At 36.4% G+C, this 17,291-nt stretch overlaps 1 protein-coding gene across 1 annotated transcript in view; it reads left to right on the top strand.

Moving 5' to 3' along the window:
* LOC104607011 (proteasome subunit alpha type-2-B) overlaps positions 1-15,431 on the top strand; it is a 31,411-nt gene extending 15,980 nt beyond the window's left edge. The window contains exons 5-11 of the mRNA XM_010272497.3: positions 520-595; positions 984-1,051; positions 8,814-8,883; positions 9,752-9,837; positions 12,112-12,174; positions 12,809-12,874; positions 15,168-15,431. Coding sequence (XP_010270799.1) covers positions 520-595; positions 984-1,051; positions 8,814-8,883; positions 9,752-9,837; positions 12,112-12,174; positions 12,809-12,874; positions 15,168-15,216 — 478 coding nt within the window. The 3' untranslated portion in view covers positions 15,217-15,431. The remainder of the gene's footprint in view (positions 1-519; positions 596-983; positions 1,052-8,813; positions 8,884-9,751; positions 9,838-12,111; positions 12,175-12,808; positions 12,875-15,167) is intronic.
* The last annotated feature ends 1,860 nt before the right edge of the window (positions 15,432-17,291 follow it).

Here is a 17,291-nt window from a genome sequence, read left to right as displayed (position 1 = left end):
GATAGCTGAGTTAGAGAAGCTTTTGCAAATTTGACAATGCTTAAATAATACATCTGGTTGTTCCTGTTGTTATTAGTATTCTTGAGGTTTACACGTTTTTGACTTTCCACTGAGTCTTATTTTGTGTCATGGAACAATTTATATTTAGAATTAAATTCTTCATACAGGTCAAGTTATTGAGCTAATAGGAAAGGATGGGGAAATGGTTTGTAAAAGCAAATCCTCCCTTTTTTATTATTAAAATGATCCGGTCCTTGTCTGACCTTTTTCCCTTGGAGGATGCTTCCCTGGATTTGCCTTCTGGACAATTTATTTGTTTGTCAAGGTGTGGTGCCATTGAGCTCTGTGTCTTATGGATAACTATGAATTGGCAGTTTCTAGTTAATAGTCTTATGTGGTTAACACTACCTTAGTTTCTGTCATGCTTAGCATTGTTTATTTTACTCATATTGTTCTCTATTATTCCACATGTTTACATGAAATTTATGGTGGCGATCTTTGTTTCTTTTTCTTGTGCAGTGGGATGGGTCCTGATTTTCGAGTATTGGTCCGGAAAAGTAGGAAGCAGGCACAACAGTATTTCAGATTATATAAAGTAACATTTGATTTTTCATAACTTTATTCTCTTTTCCCTCCTTCCATTGATTCCCGTAGCTGCCATTTATGTTTTGCTTCTCATTCTAGTCATTAGATTCAAGGATGCTTTTTGCTCCAATTCTATATCTATGTAAATTGCTTGGGTCGTGATTTGGTCCTGCTATTCTTGGATGAAGAATTGTTTTTCTTTAGTTTCTTTTACAGTTTCCCCCCTTTCTACAGCTTCACATTTGTGTATACTATGATGACCTATTTCTTCCCATAGAATCTCAACTCAGTACTGAAAATAACTTAAGATTTTCTAATATTGAACTTTATGGTTTATTAGTGATATCAGATTGCAGATTGCAAAAATTCTAACCTTCATAATGATGGGGTGAATGCAGGAACAAATCCCTGTTACACAACTTGTTAGGGAAACGGCGGCTGTTATGCAGGAGTTCACTCAATCTGGGTACTAATATCCTCTATTACTACATAGTTTCCATTTGTTGCAGGCTTCTACTGAAAAGATTAGTACTCCATTTGTGGAAAGTAAGCTACATAATTTTTCCAATTAAGGCTCAGTTTGGGAGGAGTGCATACACGTTTTAGAAACACCATATTCTGTATACAAGGTTTTGCACTGAACATATTTGTATTTCCACTCCTCCCAAACTGACCCTAAAAGACTGGACAAATCTAAAAATAAAGCATTCATGTTGTTAAGGCACTGCAACATGCTAGTTTAAACTAACTAGTTGCACTGATATATGGAAAAGGTAAAATCAATGTGAGATTAATGGTCCTTCTCTAGTCCCTTGTCACACAATAATCTAATTTGAAATCAATCAACTAATTTACAAGGGAAATCCCAAAACTTATGGTGGACTAGAAGATTCTAGGGAGCTTTTGGTGAAACAAAGTTGTCTTGGTTGAATCTCCGTGAATGAGCTTTGTTAATTAGCCTGATCTAAACTCATCCTCTCTTAACAATGCAACATGGTTTACCTTTAAAAAGGGGAACTGATGCAATTTTGATTGATTGGGTATGAAATCAAACTTTGCTAGTGATGGAAAACAATATAGTATTGGTGGTTCAATTCCATGGTGGCAGTGCTGGAAAGGGCTGGAAAAGGTTGTTGAATGGCTGGTGAAAGAGGAAAGGAGTGGCTATCAAATTGGATATGGAAAACGCCTATGATTTGGTGGATTGGAACTTCTTAATTGATATTATGAGGTGTGGTTTTGGAGATTTGTGGTGTAAATGGATTAAGGGCTGTTTACAAACTAGTCACTACTCAGTCATAGTTATGGGACATTGTATGATTTCTTTGAGGGATTCCGTGGGCTTAGGCAAGGTGACCTCCTTTCTCCCTTTCTATTTACCTTGATTGCTGAAGCACTAAGCAAATTGATTTCTCGAGCAAGTTGCCTACAGCTTTTCAGAGGGTGGTCAGTGGGGAGAGATAATATTTTGGTCACTCACTTGCAGTTTGTAGATGACATTCTAATTTTTGTGATGGAGATTGTAGGGAGGGGGGTGGAAAACTTGAGGTTGGTTGTGAAACTCTGAGAGGATGTCTAATTTGAGGATTAATTAGTCAAAGAGCTTATTGGTTGGAACCAACATTGAAGAGGATGAGTTGAGGTTTTTTGGTAGAATCCCTAGGTTGCGAGAAGGGTGAGTGGCCAATGAAATACTTAGGTCTGTGAGATAACTCGAGATTTCTTGTTTTTGGCCTCCGGTGGTGGAAAGAGTCGAGAAATGATTGGCAGGGTAGAAAAGGAACTATATCCCGATGGGGGGGGGATAACTCTTATTAAGTATACCCTAGCAAATCTTCAGTATACTACATGCAAGTGTTCAGGATGCCACAAGGGATAGTGAGGAAAATTGAAAAAAATCATGACAGATTTTCTTTGGGATCTAGGGGAAAAAAGAAAGATCATTTGGTTAGATGGGAAAAGGTGGTGAAATTGAAGGAAGAAGAGGGTTTGGGAATTGGTCAGTGTTTTAAAAGCACAAGGCGCATAGGTCAATTTGTGCCTGAGGCAGAAGGCGAGGTACACGCCTTTTTGAAGCAAGGCGCAAAAATAAAAAAAAATGCTAAAAAATAGAAAATGTCAGAAACACAAAAAAATTACAAAAAATTAAAAAATGCAAAAGTAAAAAATATTAAACATAATATTAATAAAAAAATATAAACTTTAAGTTTGAACATAAATGTTTTAAAAAACCTATTATCTAAAATTAAAATACATAAACATAACATGTAAAGCATATTCAACTGTGAATTTAAAAATAAAATCAAACATATAAAACATTTTCAAGCATGTAAAACTGACAATCTCTTTTTTTTTTTCCTCAATTGCATTACTTAACGTAGCTAACGTGATGTAAAACATATTACATTCTTGATTCTATGAGCTGCCTTTGTGCCACACCCCTCGAGGCAAGCCCAAACAAGTCCATGTTAGGGTCTTAAATTCTTAGTTTTCACACAAGAAATACTGATTTTATAATTTTAATTGCCTTTTAAGAAGATATTTTAGTAGGATGAATGAATGAACAACATTACCAAATAGGAGGTTCTCGGAGGTTCAAGGGTAGGCCTATTTTTAATTTCCTAAGTCAGCCTTCTCACCTTCCAGGGTTGAATTGGAACTTGGGATTTAACAGAAACATCAGAGAGTTTGAACTTCCTATAGTGTCTGAGCTGTTAGGCTTGCTGACTTCAGTGTTCTTGGGGGAAGGTGGATCAGATTCTAGGATTTGGAGTCCTAATTCTGATGGGTTGTTTTCTTGTAAATCCTTCTTACACTCGTTGGTAGCCACCTCCTCTCATCCTTTCCCAATCAAGGAAATTTGGTGCTCTCCCATTTCCCCTAAAATCAGTGCTTTCTGTTGGGAAGTGTTTCATGGATGTATTAACACATTTGATGTTCTTCAAAGAAAAAGACCAAATTGGTGTTTGTTCCCCAACTGGTGTGTCCTGTGTAGGTTGAATGGTGAGACTGATTTTCACCTTCTGATATCTTCTCCTTTTGTTAGCTTTATTTGGAATTGGTTTTCTTCCCTTTGTGGTTGCAGGTGGTCTTCTCATGACAGATTGGATGGCTTGTTCTGCCCTAATGGTATCAGTGGCACTAAAAGGAGGGGTAGGATCCTGTGGAGGTGTGCTAGAGCAGTACTACTTTAGACTGTTTGGGAGGAAAGCAAAGCAAGAATTTTTGAAGGAATAGAAAAAAGTAAGGAAGACTTGGTCAAAACAATAATGTTTAGGGTGAGACATTGGGCGAAAAGCTTGAAGATGTTTTCAGATTTTAAGGTTGAAGACTTTTTTAGGGTTTGGGGTGTTATTGCAGCCTCTTCATCTACAAGACAGCAATTTGTTGAGGCATGGTCTCCCCCAATCGATGGCTGGAAGAAGCTGAACTTTGATGGGAGTTGTGTGGGTAATCTGGGCCCCTCAGGCATTGGGGGGGGGGCATCAGAGATGAAGATGGAAATATCATTACTCTGTACTCCGGTCCTGTGGAGCAGGGTGAAGTGGCAAGATCAGAGTTTCTAGCTGCAGCATATGGGGTTGAGAAGGCTACAGATTTGGGTTTTAATAGACTGATCATTGTGGGAGATTCAAAAACTGTGATAAAGTGGTTACAGAGGGGTGAAGGGGTATACATCAAAAAAAGGGTGAAGGGGTGATTTGGCAGTTGAGGAATGAATTCAGGAGGATTTAAATGGCTGCCAAGGGACATGTCAATCCATGTGAGATGGGTGAGGAGATATGCCCACAGTTTGGCAGATAGCTTAGCTAAGCAAGGGGTTGAACGAACACATGTTTTGGTCTCATTTGTAATTTTGGTTTGGGTCAGCTTACTAAAGCTGGTCTCTTTCACAACTTGTTGTATCCATAATTTTTCTATTTAATGAAATCATTTCAGAGTTGCTGATAAAAAAAATAATAAATAGAGGAACAGACATCATAGATCTGTGAAAGAAGCCATAGACCAACTTGGGAAATGCTTTAGAAGAAAATAGGGGTGTGTGTGTGTGTCAACATCACCCGAGAGAGAGGCAGACACTGAACACTGAAAACACCCACTGAAATCAAAAGAGACAACATACTAGACCTCAAACATCCAAAAATCTAATAAACTGAGACAAAGGACAGAAAAGCCCCCGAACCCAAAGATTCCTGCACACATCTATCTTTTGGAACCAAACACTGACAAACACTAGCCGTCTCCTCAAGACCTTCCTCCTGACCTTCGTCTTCGTTGTTCCATGTCTCTCCCCCTCCCCCAGTAACCACTTTCTTCAAGCTCTCCTCTCCTTTTCCTCTCAAGAAACAATTTTGTAGGAGGAATTTGTTAAGGTAATATAGTGGGGATTTAACAATAATCAATTAGAAAAATCCATATGGGGAAGAAGAATAGAAGATAACTAAGTTGAAGATAAAGAGAATGTGACAAAGTTGTAAGAAAAAAAGAAAATGTGGTTAAAAAGGGAAGATTAAAGAAGAAAGATGACTATACCAAGGATGACTTAATTGACAACAAAAGTGGGGGCTTTCCCTATCTTGATGAAAATCTGGGTGGAGCTGGGTTTTAACCAAACCTTAAGAAAACATATTAGATTTTTCTTTATGATTGATGAAATAAAAGGAAGATTTTATTAGAGAAATGGAATATTATAAGAAAGTTATGTTAAGATAACTGAATGAACTAGAATCACAAATTGCAGGTAAATTAGAAATGCTGCAATTTTACAATCATCTGGACAGTACAATATCAAGGATATTTATTACCAATTAAAAATCAGGGTTATTCCAAAATTCTAGTCCAAATGAAGCCGTTTTTACATGCCACAAGGGGAACAATATCCAAAATACTTTTGCCTCCTTTCGTGTAGTGAATGACAGCCTCAATGGAAATCCATTTAGGGTCAGCCAACCTGTATAAAGGCCTTCATCATAGAGCACAAAAGAATGGTCATACAAATGCTGTAACTCTACAGTGAATTAAAAGATACTACATATCTTCTTCATGTTACACATAACATGAAGGATGGTTATCAGAGTTCTTTGCTCTTCAAATGTTCAACAATTAGAATGCTATCCAATGATAGGAGCTATGCAAATGCCTCCACTCTTTGAGGAATAGGATTACCCCATGGTCTCTTTACCCAATGGTTCACCATTGGGTCAAAGTATTTTGGAATGACTTAGCTATAAATCTTCCATTGTTGCATGTCTTCCTCATCAGCATATTTCATATACCATGAGAAGCATCATATTAAGAATTTCAAAACATCACTCTGCAAATAGAGAACACATTCACTTTCCTTTTCTTTTCAAATTTTCCTTTTTACTCTTCAAAGAAAAAACATATTCACTGTTGAGAATTTAGAAGAAAACATTATGCACTTTAATAATGAAGCTTGTAGGTTTGTTTGACACCAAAATATATCTAACACTACATTTATCACATATAGTCCATGTTTGGGAGTGCTTCTTTTAAGTGCTTATTGGGCTTATTGCTTATTAGATTCCAAAAGAACCCGAGAGAGCTTGTTCGGATGTCTAGTAAAGAATGCCCAAAACAATATTTTTTCACCCCAAAAGCCCTTTTTGAAAGTGTGAGAAATTTTGGGCTTATTCTTTAATATGTTTTGGAGAAGCGGTTTTATAAAGAAAAGGCCCGTTTGAAATTTAGTACCAAACACACAAAAGCTGCTGATTTACTAAGCACTTATTAAAGCCTATTTAGAAACAACAATAAGCACTCTCAGACACTGCCTCTGATTTATTGGAAAAAAAACTGCCTTCGTGCTGGTTGGTATGAAGTGCAAAATGTCTGGGGAAGTGTGGAAATATTAGAATAGCCAGTTAAGGCTACGGTCATTGATGTTGGATCACTATGATCCAAGGTGACCTAAGAAGGTGTTGATTAGCTAGAATAGAGTTTAGAGAAGGTTTAGGGACTAAAGGAAGATATCATTTGCATTAGTAAGGGTATTAACTGTAGAGGTTTAATTGCATGAATTGCAAATTTGCCCCAAGATGGTGAAAAACTTCAAATTGAGGAAAATAGGTCTATGATTGAAGATTTTTAATAAAGTTTTTGAGTAGCTTTGGCATAGATAGCTGTAGTAGGCAACCATGTTTGGTAGGACATGGAAACATCCTCTATCCTTACCATATATCTTAAGAACTTAAATGAACTCAATTGATTCTAAACAGAGAGGTGTAGAGATGCTCCAATCGAAGTCATCACCGTAAGAGCGATCCATTGGGTGAAAGGGGCACGCTTGATGAGAAGGTGGAAGGAAGTGGCTAATTCTACTCCTAGTAAGCCTTTCTTGAGGCCCCTTGGTCTCCTCATCAGTGGTTTGATTAAGCTGAACTTCGGTGGTAGTAGTGAAGGAAATCTGGGCCCCTCAGGAATTGGAGGTGTGGGAGATTCTTTGAGGGCTGAAATTCTAGCTGCTTTGGAAGGGGTCAAAAGGCCAAGGAGATGAATATTTGAAAGCTGATAATTGAAGGGGATTCAAAGTTGGTTATAATCTTCCTTCAAAATGAAGAGGATCTAAGTTGGTGGGACTACATTAATGAAAAAAGAAGGTTTACGTGGTTAACGCAGGGAATGGAGGTGAATCTGATTTGAGTGAAAAGAGATGCTAACTGATTTGCTGATGCTTTGACCAAACAAGGGGTGGGAGGAGGTCAATTATTTTGGGATATGTCATAACCTTTTGAAATTGATTGGGGAGAGTTAAGAGAGTTTATCTCTCCCTTCTCTTTGTACTTCCTTAATTTATTTAATGAATACTTTTCACTTATTTTTTATCAAAAAAAAAACTTTGTTGATTCATAACTCCATGTTTCTGCACTTCACAGTCACATACACTGTTTTTTGCACTTTACATGCCACTAATATTAGAAAACTAAGTAATTCCTAGACATCTTAGCCAATGGCTATGGAATTTTAAACACAAACTCAATATGACTATACATATCAAATTCTGAGCCTGACCGTACAGAAATTAGTAAATTGATTAGCCCTGCTATCTAAAAGTATAAAAATATATAAAAAATTAGAAAACTGATCAACTTAACCAATGACTTTGGCTCCTGCATCACTATTCTTGTTGTGTACTGAGCTTCTCAGAGCCAGTGGGGGTAAAGGAATTCTCTTAGAGATGAACTGTTAACTAGTGCTTAGGTTGTCTTTCTCTTTAGGATAGAGGTGGCTATTGATAGAAGGGGACTGCCAAATGGTAATAAAATGGATGTCTTGAAATGTGAAGCTCCATGGCCTTTTGGATTTGCCATTAGAGAAGCAAAGGCACAAACTACTTTCTTGAACAGCTCATTTAGATGGGTTCCTATTATTGGCCAATGCTTTATCTGATACCTTCGCTAGTGCCAGTAGGGATATCAGATCTGATTTGGGGGGGCTCCAGGTCCTTCTATTGATCAATTAATTTGGTAGTATTTTTCACTGGTCTTCCCTTCTTTGTTCAGCTTTTGGCTATTGTGCACTTGCTGTTTTTGTTGCTTTGCTATTAGGAATCACTGGTAATTGAGTTCTCCACCTCGTCTTAACAAAATTGTCTGATTGTTATTCATAAAAGAAAAATGAGTGCTCGGATCAAAATCATTGCTATTTGTGTAAAACATTGAGTACACACTAGAGATAAGTTCCAGCATTTTCTAATAATGATTTTGCTGAGGTTACAGAAGCTACAGAGGTGTGGTTTACAGGCCTATTTGGGTCTAGTTGGTAAGGTGATACTTCGAGGGACATGGTGTAGTTGCTTTTTAGAGGGCTTTGCCTTGCACATTCCCTTGGATATGATAGATTTGAGATGAGTGACTTGTATATTGTTGTGGGTTGGATGAGAGAGGGGATTGATGGCCTTTGGCTTATTGCCACTGTGTCTGAGAGTCGAGATGATTAGCTGCCAGTGTGAACATCATTTTTGCTGGAGTAGAAGATAGGGTCCATGCTTCATGGTTGGATTCATAGTGTCTGTTCTTGTTATGGGTGAATGAGGGAATTATGTTGGACAGTTCTACTTGCTTCTTTCCTTGTTTGCTCTGCTTTGTACTTGATCTTTGATTTCCTTTAATAAATTGTTATATCATTACTGCTAAACAAGTTTCAGTAATATCTATAACTATATTTTTGGAATGCTATTCATTTAGTTATTTTCTTTGTTATGCCAGTGGTGTAAGGCCATTTGGAGTTTCACTTCTGGTTGCTGGATTTGATGACGATGGTCCCCAACTGTATCAGGTACTTTGTTCAAACTCTCTGACTTGGTAACATTTTATCTTTTTCTAGCATGAATATATATGGGTTCTATGAATTTCTTCTTGTTATCTTTTTCTTGCATGAATATATGGATTCTATGAATTTCTTTTTAATCTTCTTTTTCTTCCTTGCTTTCCATTTGGTACTAGGAGGTTTTTCTTCCTTCCCATGGCTTTGGTTCAAGTTTGATAAAAAATGGCTTTGGTTCCAGTATCTTTATATTTACACATTTTTCGGTATAGGCATATCTTGGACACCATTTTTCTCACTGTACCATTTTTGTTGATTGGCCAATTTCAACTCAGAGTTTCAATGTGAAATCTACGAAACATCAGATGTTTAATGTAAATGAAATCTTAGGTTTCTTTAGTTAAGGAAGTAGCCAATAGACCAGATTTATACTTGGGGACTGATCTAGGAGTCAGGTAATAGTTTTATTAGGGAACCTTGTATATTGGAGAGCTATTTCTGGACTAGCAACTTCCCTGCTTTTTTCCTTCCTTGGTACCTCTCTTTTTACTTATTTTAAATAGAAATTCTCTTAATCTGTTATTAGTAATGCAGGGGATAAGTTATCTTTCCTAAGAAATACAAGTCATAAACAGAAAACAGAAAAAGAATGTTAGAACCGGCTCTCCAAAAAAATGTTAGGGCCAGTCACCCATAAAAATGTTAGAACTAGCCTCTTTTCTTTCATGTTTTTTTATACGCTTATTTTTAGATTTGATATGTTTATCAGATAGCTTTTCTAGTCATTGGTCATTACTTCAGTTGTTATGCCTGCAACCTTGACATACTCACAAAGATATGAATTTTACAGTTTGCTTATGTTTTTTAACTTTTTCTCCAGGTGGATCCATCTGGTTCATACTTCTCATGGAAGGCTTCGGCAATGGGAAAGAATGTCTCCAATGCAAAGACATTTCTTGAGAAGAGGTACCTTTATACTTTAAAATAGATATGGGATGCCATCAACATTCTGAGCACAGTAGTTTAGGTGGCTCCTCTATTCTTGGTTTGAGTTTGTGCTATTATGTTCCGTAAAAAATTACGAAGGTCGATCAACCCTTCTACTTAAATTGATAGAGTATTCTTCATGCATTAATGCAGTCAATTTAGTAAGCCAAAATGGATACTTTGAGGTTGCAGTTTTTCTTTGCTATTTAGCTTTTACATAATCAACAATGTCATCATCATCATCCCAACTATATGGGGTTGGCTACATGAATCCTGTTTTGCCAATTTGTTTTATTTAATGCCATATTCACTGTTAAATTATTAGTGCTTAAATCATTTCTTATTACTTGTACTCATGTCCTTTGTCTATCCCTAGCTCTTGTAGCCCCTTCAACTTGTGACAAATCAATTCTTCTAAGTTCTAACTGGTACTGTTTATGGTCCTCTATGCATCATGATTTAAAATGTCCCTTAATTCCCTAATATTTCTATGACATTTCCATTTCCATGGGTAGTGACACGAAATTTTACCGGAATTGACATATTCCTCAATGAACACTACCAGCACTATGTGGAGTACAGGAGATAGTTTCCGTGACATATTTCCATTTCCACTTCCATGGCTAGCAATGCAAAATTTTACTGGAATCGACATGTTCCCCAGTGAACACTTCCAACACAGCACCATAAGGAGATAGTTTTATAACATAAGTTGGTGACAATATTGGAGATATGTGGAGTAACAATGTTATTTCTTGCCTAACTTACATGATTACCACTTTGAGCAGCTCAATATACATTTAAAACATGAAGTTAAACATTAGTTTTTTTGTGTATTATATAAAATTTGGTTGATCTATTACAACCACTTACATTTTTTTGAGTTTAAATTTTTCGTTAACTCATTCTATTATAAAGTTCTGAATCTTAAGGTTTATAGGACCACTTCAAAACAGATTCTTTTCTCTATTACCTTACTTTCTCTCATTTTATGACTTGGAGCTACTCCTAGGTTCTTATGGATGACTTCACTCCTAATCCTATCCTTTCTAGTTTTTACACTCATCCACCTTAGCATTCACATTTCTGCCACAGTTATTTTCCTTTTAATCTAGATGAACCACTCCATTTTGCCCATCCTGCTCTAAATCTGTAAGTGACATCTTTAATCTCTCCCTTGTTATGAATTGTTGAACCAAGGTACTAGAATTGTTCACATTGAGTTATTTTTTGGTTTTCAGTCCCAAGTGTGTCCTGATTTGCGCTCCTGTAATTACTAAACTCGCATGTCATATACTCTGTTTTAGTCTTGCCTATTTTAAAACCTTTTTTTTTCTAAGGCCTTTGTCAATTAAAATTATGTCATCTGTAAACAACATGCATCATGGAACATTTTCTTGAATATGCTTAGTCAATTCATCTATGATCAGTGCAATATAGGTAAGGGCTAAGTGCTGAACCTTGATAAAGACCCATCGTAATTGTAAAATCTGAAGTCTCTTCCACTGGTGTTCCTAACATTGATTATTACCTCCTCATACATATCCTTAATGGGGTCTGTTTACCTATTTCTAAGTTCCATTCTTTCTTTTTCTCCTATTGTGGAAAGATATTCAATTCATTCATTGAAATGAAAACAAGTTGTTCCAATGTAGCTATCCAAATCCGATGCATAGTGACAGGTGACACGCATAGGTGGTTGAGAAATGTAGCGATGACACTGATCAGCACCACAAAATCAAAGTCTGAGCAATTTCAAGAGGACTTGGAGCTCCGTCCTTGAAGGCCAGAATAGAATTTTATTGTTCTTGCACAGGGTTCTTTTAATGATAATGGATGCAGCAGTGATGGTGGCAGTTACTATTGGTCCAAGGTTGAAAATGATCAAAGAGTTTTATGTATAATACTATAATTTGATTAGACTGTAAGGGTATATTAGACATTTAGACTTGTCCGTTAGAAACAACCATTAATTCTTTTGATAGGGGAGGTTTTAGTCCATTTTAAAAATAGAGGGGTCTTAGTACTTGGTGTACATGTCAAGGGAAGTTTTAGTCTTTTACCCTTCTTTGAAGGTACATGTTATTTTTAACACTACTAGTATTGCTAGATTTCCATCTTTCAAAACAGAACCTGCAATTTCTTTCATCTAGACTTGAGTATTGTGCATTGGCTTATTTTTGTCATTATGGAACTTTTTGTCCTTTTGTCGGTAGAAAAACAATGTTAGTTAAAATTTCCTTTCTACTGTAGGTACACTGATGATATGGAGCTAGATGATGCGGTTCACACGGCTATTTTGACACTAAAAGAAGGGTATATTTAATTTTTTGTTTTACAGATAACAGCGTATGTGATGATCAGTTGGGAAGGGCTGTTGCTGTATATGTACTATATATATTTTGTAGACATGCATAAGAGAAGAGCTGATTGTACAAGTTCCACTTGGTAGATGTAGGCCACATAGTGATCCCATTGCATTAACCATTGCTCAGCTCTTATGAGTGAAGTTATTTTATTTGGTTAGTTGGGATACATGCCCTACTCATTTTGAGTAGAGCCATCCCCAAATTAATTAAGTTTTGTGTCCATTAATATTGTTTCATAATTTCTGTATACTGTGGCTAGTAGGGGATAATTGCCTATAGGTTAGGTAGCTCTTTTTACTATTGGTAATTCTTGACCTAACATTGAAAAAGAACATATGTTAGGCTTTTTCTAGAAGATAATCCATTGAATATGAATAAGTTCTTAACTGTGAATGGCTTCTTTTAAATCTTCCTAATATTTGTACCTTTGCATGAAATTTTGTTAATCATTGAAAAAAAGGAAGGAATAAGGAATAAAAAGAGAATCATGAATGTTTTTTTTTTCCTTGCTGCTCTTGTTTCTTTCTTCTGCTTGAATCCTAATTCCATTCCTACTGATGACTTGTTCTGCATGTTTGTAGGTTTGAAGGACAGATTTCTGGCAAAAATATTGAGATTGGGATAATTGGCACTGACAGAAACTTCAGGCAAGTCTTTTAGTTCCTTTGACGTGGTTATAGAATGTCCCCGTTCTTGTTGAAATTTTCTGTACTGAACTTCATTCAAGGGCATTAAATCCCATGTGATCAACAAATGCCCTCCTTTTTGATCAATTAACAGATCAACCGGAATTTTCAAAGTCTAAATAAAATAAGAGCTAGCTGCTTAAAACTGGCTTATGATTATACCTGATGGTAACTAATGTATCTCAAAAGATAGTGTTGCCCTCCCCGGCTCCTCCATGGGAGACCCCAATACAGGTCATCTCTATTATTTCCTCTTGATAAAGAATCAGATGTAGAGTTTGCTGATCTGAATGAGGTTCATATTAGATGTCAAAGTCTGGCTGCCTCTAGCATGTAAATATACGTTAAAATGCTTGTTTGTCTCCCTTTCCAGCTTTCCCCTACTATTTTGATGAAATTATTAGCTCTGATTTGTGACAGCGGACAACTTTTACTTGGGTAAAAGTAAAACATCCTATGGTAGTTTATAGACACAATCTGGTATTTCATAAGTGAATTAGCTAAACAAGTAACACTGGTTGTAGAGAATAATTATGAGTTAAAGAGGTGAGGCATTCACTTTTCTTCGGGGGGGGGGGGGTCTGAATAGTTGGGTGATTGCCTATTGGGACACAGATTGGGGACTGGGCAGGGTTTGCATAAGCCCCACTTGCCATATCATGAAGCCTGCAGTTAGTGTTGTTTTCATCCCATGTCTCACACAACTAGGGAGATGCCTAGACTATAGCAAATGTTTGTATGCAGTTTCTTTATTTTTATTACATTAAGCCATTAAGACCCTGTTCGTTTGCCACTTTCTTGAGGTGGGAAAGTTTTCCCATGTTCTCTTGCAAATGTTTGTAGGACCCACGGAAAAGATACATTCCCCTGGGTAAATAATTTGGCCATTTACTTGGGAAAATGAAAATCTTACCCACCTCAGAGGTGGGTAAGTTACTTTCCCATTGTGGAGAGCAATGGACCAACTTTAATCTGACAAAAATACCCCTGAAGGATTACCAAGTTGCAATAATCTTTGTTTTGTCATTAATGAACACTCAGCTAGTCTATTATGTGGCTGAAACTTAAAGAAACAAAAATTGTTATGACATAGTTGCAAGCATAATGATTATAATCCTTCAGGATTATTGATTTATTGGATAAGGTTTTATTTAAAATTGGCAATAGAAGAAAAAAATGGTCATCTTACCTAGGAAAATTGGTGAGGTGAAAGAGCATGGGTAAGTTGGGGTGTCTCGTTTATCTGAGTGAATTTCAACAGAAAGAACAGAGATCAGATTTTGGTCCCACAGAGCGTGCCTCACACCCTCACAGCACAAAGCATCCGTGCGTTGAGAACATCTCCCATACTTGATATTATCATTCATGGGAAGATGTTCCCAATGCATGGCTGCGATGCACTGTGAGGATGGTGTTAGGCGTGCTCTGTGAGGAGCACAGATCCAAACTCAAAAGAACATGGGTAAATAAACTTGCCTAAGTAAATTTTATCTGCTGGGTAAATGAATTTACCCAAGGTAAGAAAGATAGTGGCCTAACTATTACTAACTGAATAAAATGCACTAAATATTTGAAGAAATTGTGCTATGCTAGAAGTGCCCCTCTTATGTAAATAAATTGTCATATTTATGATTATGTTCTGTATCTTTTTTTGGCTGTGGATGGATCTTGTGTTGGAGTTGTTCTCAGCCCATCTCCTTGAGGGAAAGTATGGGGAACTGCCCCTCTATGAATGAACTGGACATAACTCATCCAGGGAGGGAAGAGAAGGGGCTTCGTCTTGAGCTATACTTTCTGGCCTCACTTATAAAAATATTATGGTCTGCATCTTAATAGATTTTATTATGCTTTTTTCTCCCGCTAAAAAGAAATGATTCTATTATGGTGGCGATATCATATATAGAAATTTTATTGAAGTGTAAGATAAAAGATAGCACCCCAAGAATCCTGGCATTGGGACATGTTCAGCATGAAGCTGACGGTCGAATACAGAAAAGAAAAGCAATGCAATGCTTAAAGTCATCCGAGATGGTTTATTTGAATGAATTCCGGCTGTTTTTGTTATCTGAGAGATTGAAAGAACCTAGAAATTAAAATTCCACTTCTTTTACCAAAAAATAGAAGCATAATGCGGACAGTGTATTACAAGTTCATTTCACTTTTGAGCATTGATTCTATTCGTCTCATGAACATCTTGCACCAACTGTATTTCTTTGCTGAGGGAAGACTGATATTTCAAGGTGGTTTGTTTCAGAGTACTGACCCCGGCTGAAATTGATGATTACTTGGCTGAAGTGGAGTAGTTCGTTTCCTCTACATGCTAGTTGCTAGGTTAAAATTTGCTTCACCGGTGCCAGTTTTAATGTTTTGCATTTTCCAAGGATTCGAACTGTGTGCCTGTTCTCAATTTGAATTTATTGTATTTTTCAATTTTTATTTTCCATCAGTGTCACTAAAAAGGTTAACTGAATAGGGTTAAATGGTAGGGAATGGATGGCAGAATCTTTTTTGCTTTGAACTGTGTGCCTGTTCTCAATTTGTTTCCCTTCCAAGGGGAAATGGGATGGTTGAAATCGTTTATGCCTCCACATGATTTTACAATATTCCTTTTCCAAAGGTGATCATGCATGCTGGTTAGAACTGAGCTCCAAGAAAGCAGTCGAGCAAACTTTCTCAATGATGTGGGTGTTCTACAACATTAGGGTTTTATTTTCATTCGTTTATCCAAGTCGTAACATAGATAATGGATGGATTGATGTTTGAATTTCAAATTTTACCAAGTCCTAATATTATTAGGTTTTCAATGAGGTGGCCTCTGGCCCTGAAGCCAAGTTCAATGGCTCCAAGAATAGACCTCTCCACCATTTCTAGAGTTTCCAAATGACAGTTGAATGAACTGATGGTCAAGTGGCAAACATCTTTTGGGCTGAATCTTACTCTGTATTAAAGGGAGCCAGCGGTAAGAGGACGAGAGCCCTTTTGGACCCATACATGCAGCCATGTGTCGAGTTTCTGCTCTTCTGAATTTACTGGTATACAAATCACGAAATGAAATCAAACTGGTGCAGGTTTAGGATGCTAATTGACACGAGTGCATTTTTGGTAAATGTCAATACAAAAATCAGGGGTAAGATTGAAACATGAAACATTGTGAACCAAGTGGAAAATATGAATGGATTTAGTTGCTTGTGCTTTGTACGAGTCCTTTATGAAGAATAGTCAGCCAGGACAACTGCTTTCTCCTCTCATTGGTGAGTTGGTGGTTCAACCATCCGGGTTATCTCCTAAGTTTTAGGAAATTGATTAACTTTACCCTTATTGTTTAGGTATTTTCAAGTTTTCTGATAATTGGCTAAACCCTGCACTGTTAGTGTTTTATCAATCTGATCAAATATGACATCACATGATGTATAGATATATATTTTTTTTAAATCCAATATAATCCTTTTATGGTTGATTTTGCCTTCCATTTTTCTTCAAAATTTCAACATCTACCTTGTGGATAAAAACACATCATTCAACATTTATTACGTTGAAGGTCAAAAACACACATGGCCATGGAGCTAAAGCTATGATGACATCCTTAAAATCTAATTTGTGGTTGGGAGATGGTCCCTCCTGTTCACCTATTTAGAGGACTTTGGAGCAACCAAGAAGGGAGATGATCCCATTTAGTTTTTGGGTTGTAGATGGTTTCGTTGGACATCTTTATCTATTGGAAAGCTTTTCCAATGGAGAAAAATTCTATGAGAAGATCAGCAAGGTGTTATTCAAATGTTGCATGCTTATTGAAGTGTTTCATTTTGAAAGTTTTAAGAAAAATGATTTGTAAAATAATCTTTTTCATATCTATATTAAAAGATACTAGTGATAGGGGAGGATTTGATCAATTGTTAGAAAACTTAGGGCTACTAACATCAATTTCTAAACAATAGGGGTGAATAAATCAGTTTCCTAAAACTTAGGGGTATTTTAAGAGATTTTCCCTTATTAATTTATTATTATTAGTGACAACAATACTTAGCTGCTTTTGTAGAAAAGTTGTCTTTAATATCATGTATTCATCAAAATAATGTGTGATAAATGAGAACTATTGTCATTAACTATGAAAATGGCTAAAAATACAAAAAAAGAAGAAGAGGAAATTAATATCTAAGTTTTAACCAACTGATTAGGTCAAACAAATGGCGGGCGACGGTTCTAGTGAACAAATGGCAAGAAGAAGAAGATGAACATTGTTTTTTTCCTTTATTGATATTATTTTTAAAAAGTTAGCTAATTTTGATTTTTTTTAAATATATTACTTTTATTGATATTAAACCCCAAACGTTGCCCTTATATGCTAAAAACCCAAAGATCTATTTAAAATAAACACTAG

Source organism: Nelumbo nucifera, chromosome 4 (assembly GCF_055504915.1).
Source record: "Nelumbo nucifera cultivar China Antique chromosome 4, China Antique-T2T, whole genome shotgun sequence".
Taxonomy (NCBI): domain Eukaryota; kingdom Viridiplantae; phylum Streptophyta; class Magnoliopsida; order Proteales; family Nelumbonaceae; genus Nelumbo; species Nelumbo nucifera.
This window is presented reverse-complemented; position numbering and strand designations above follow the sequence as displayed.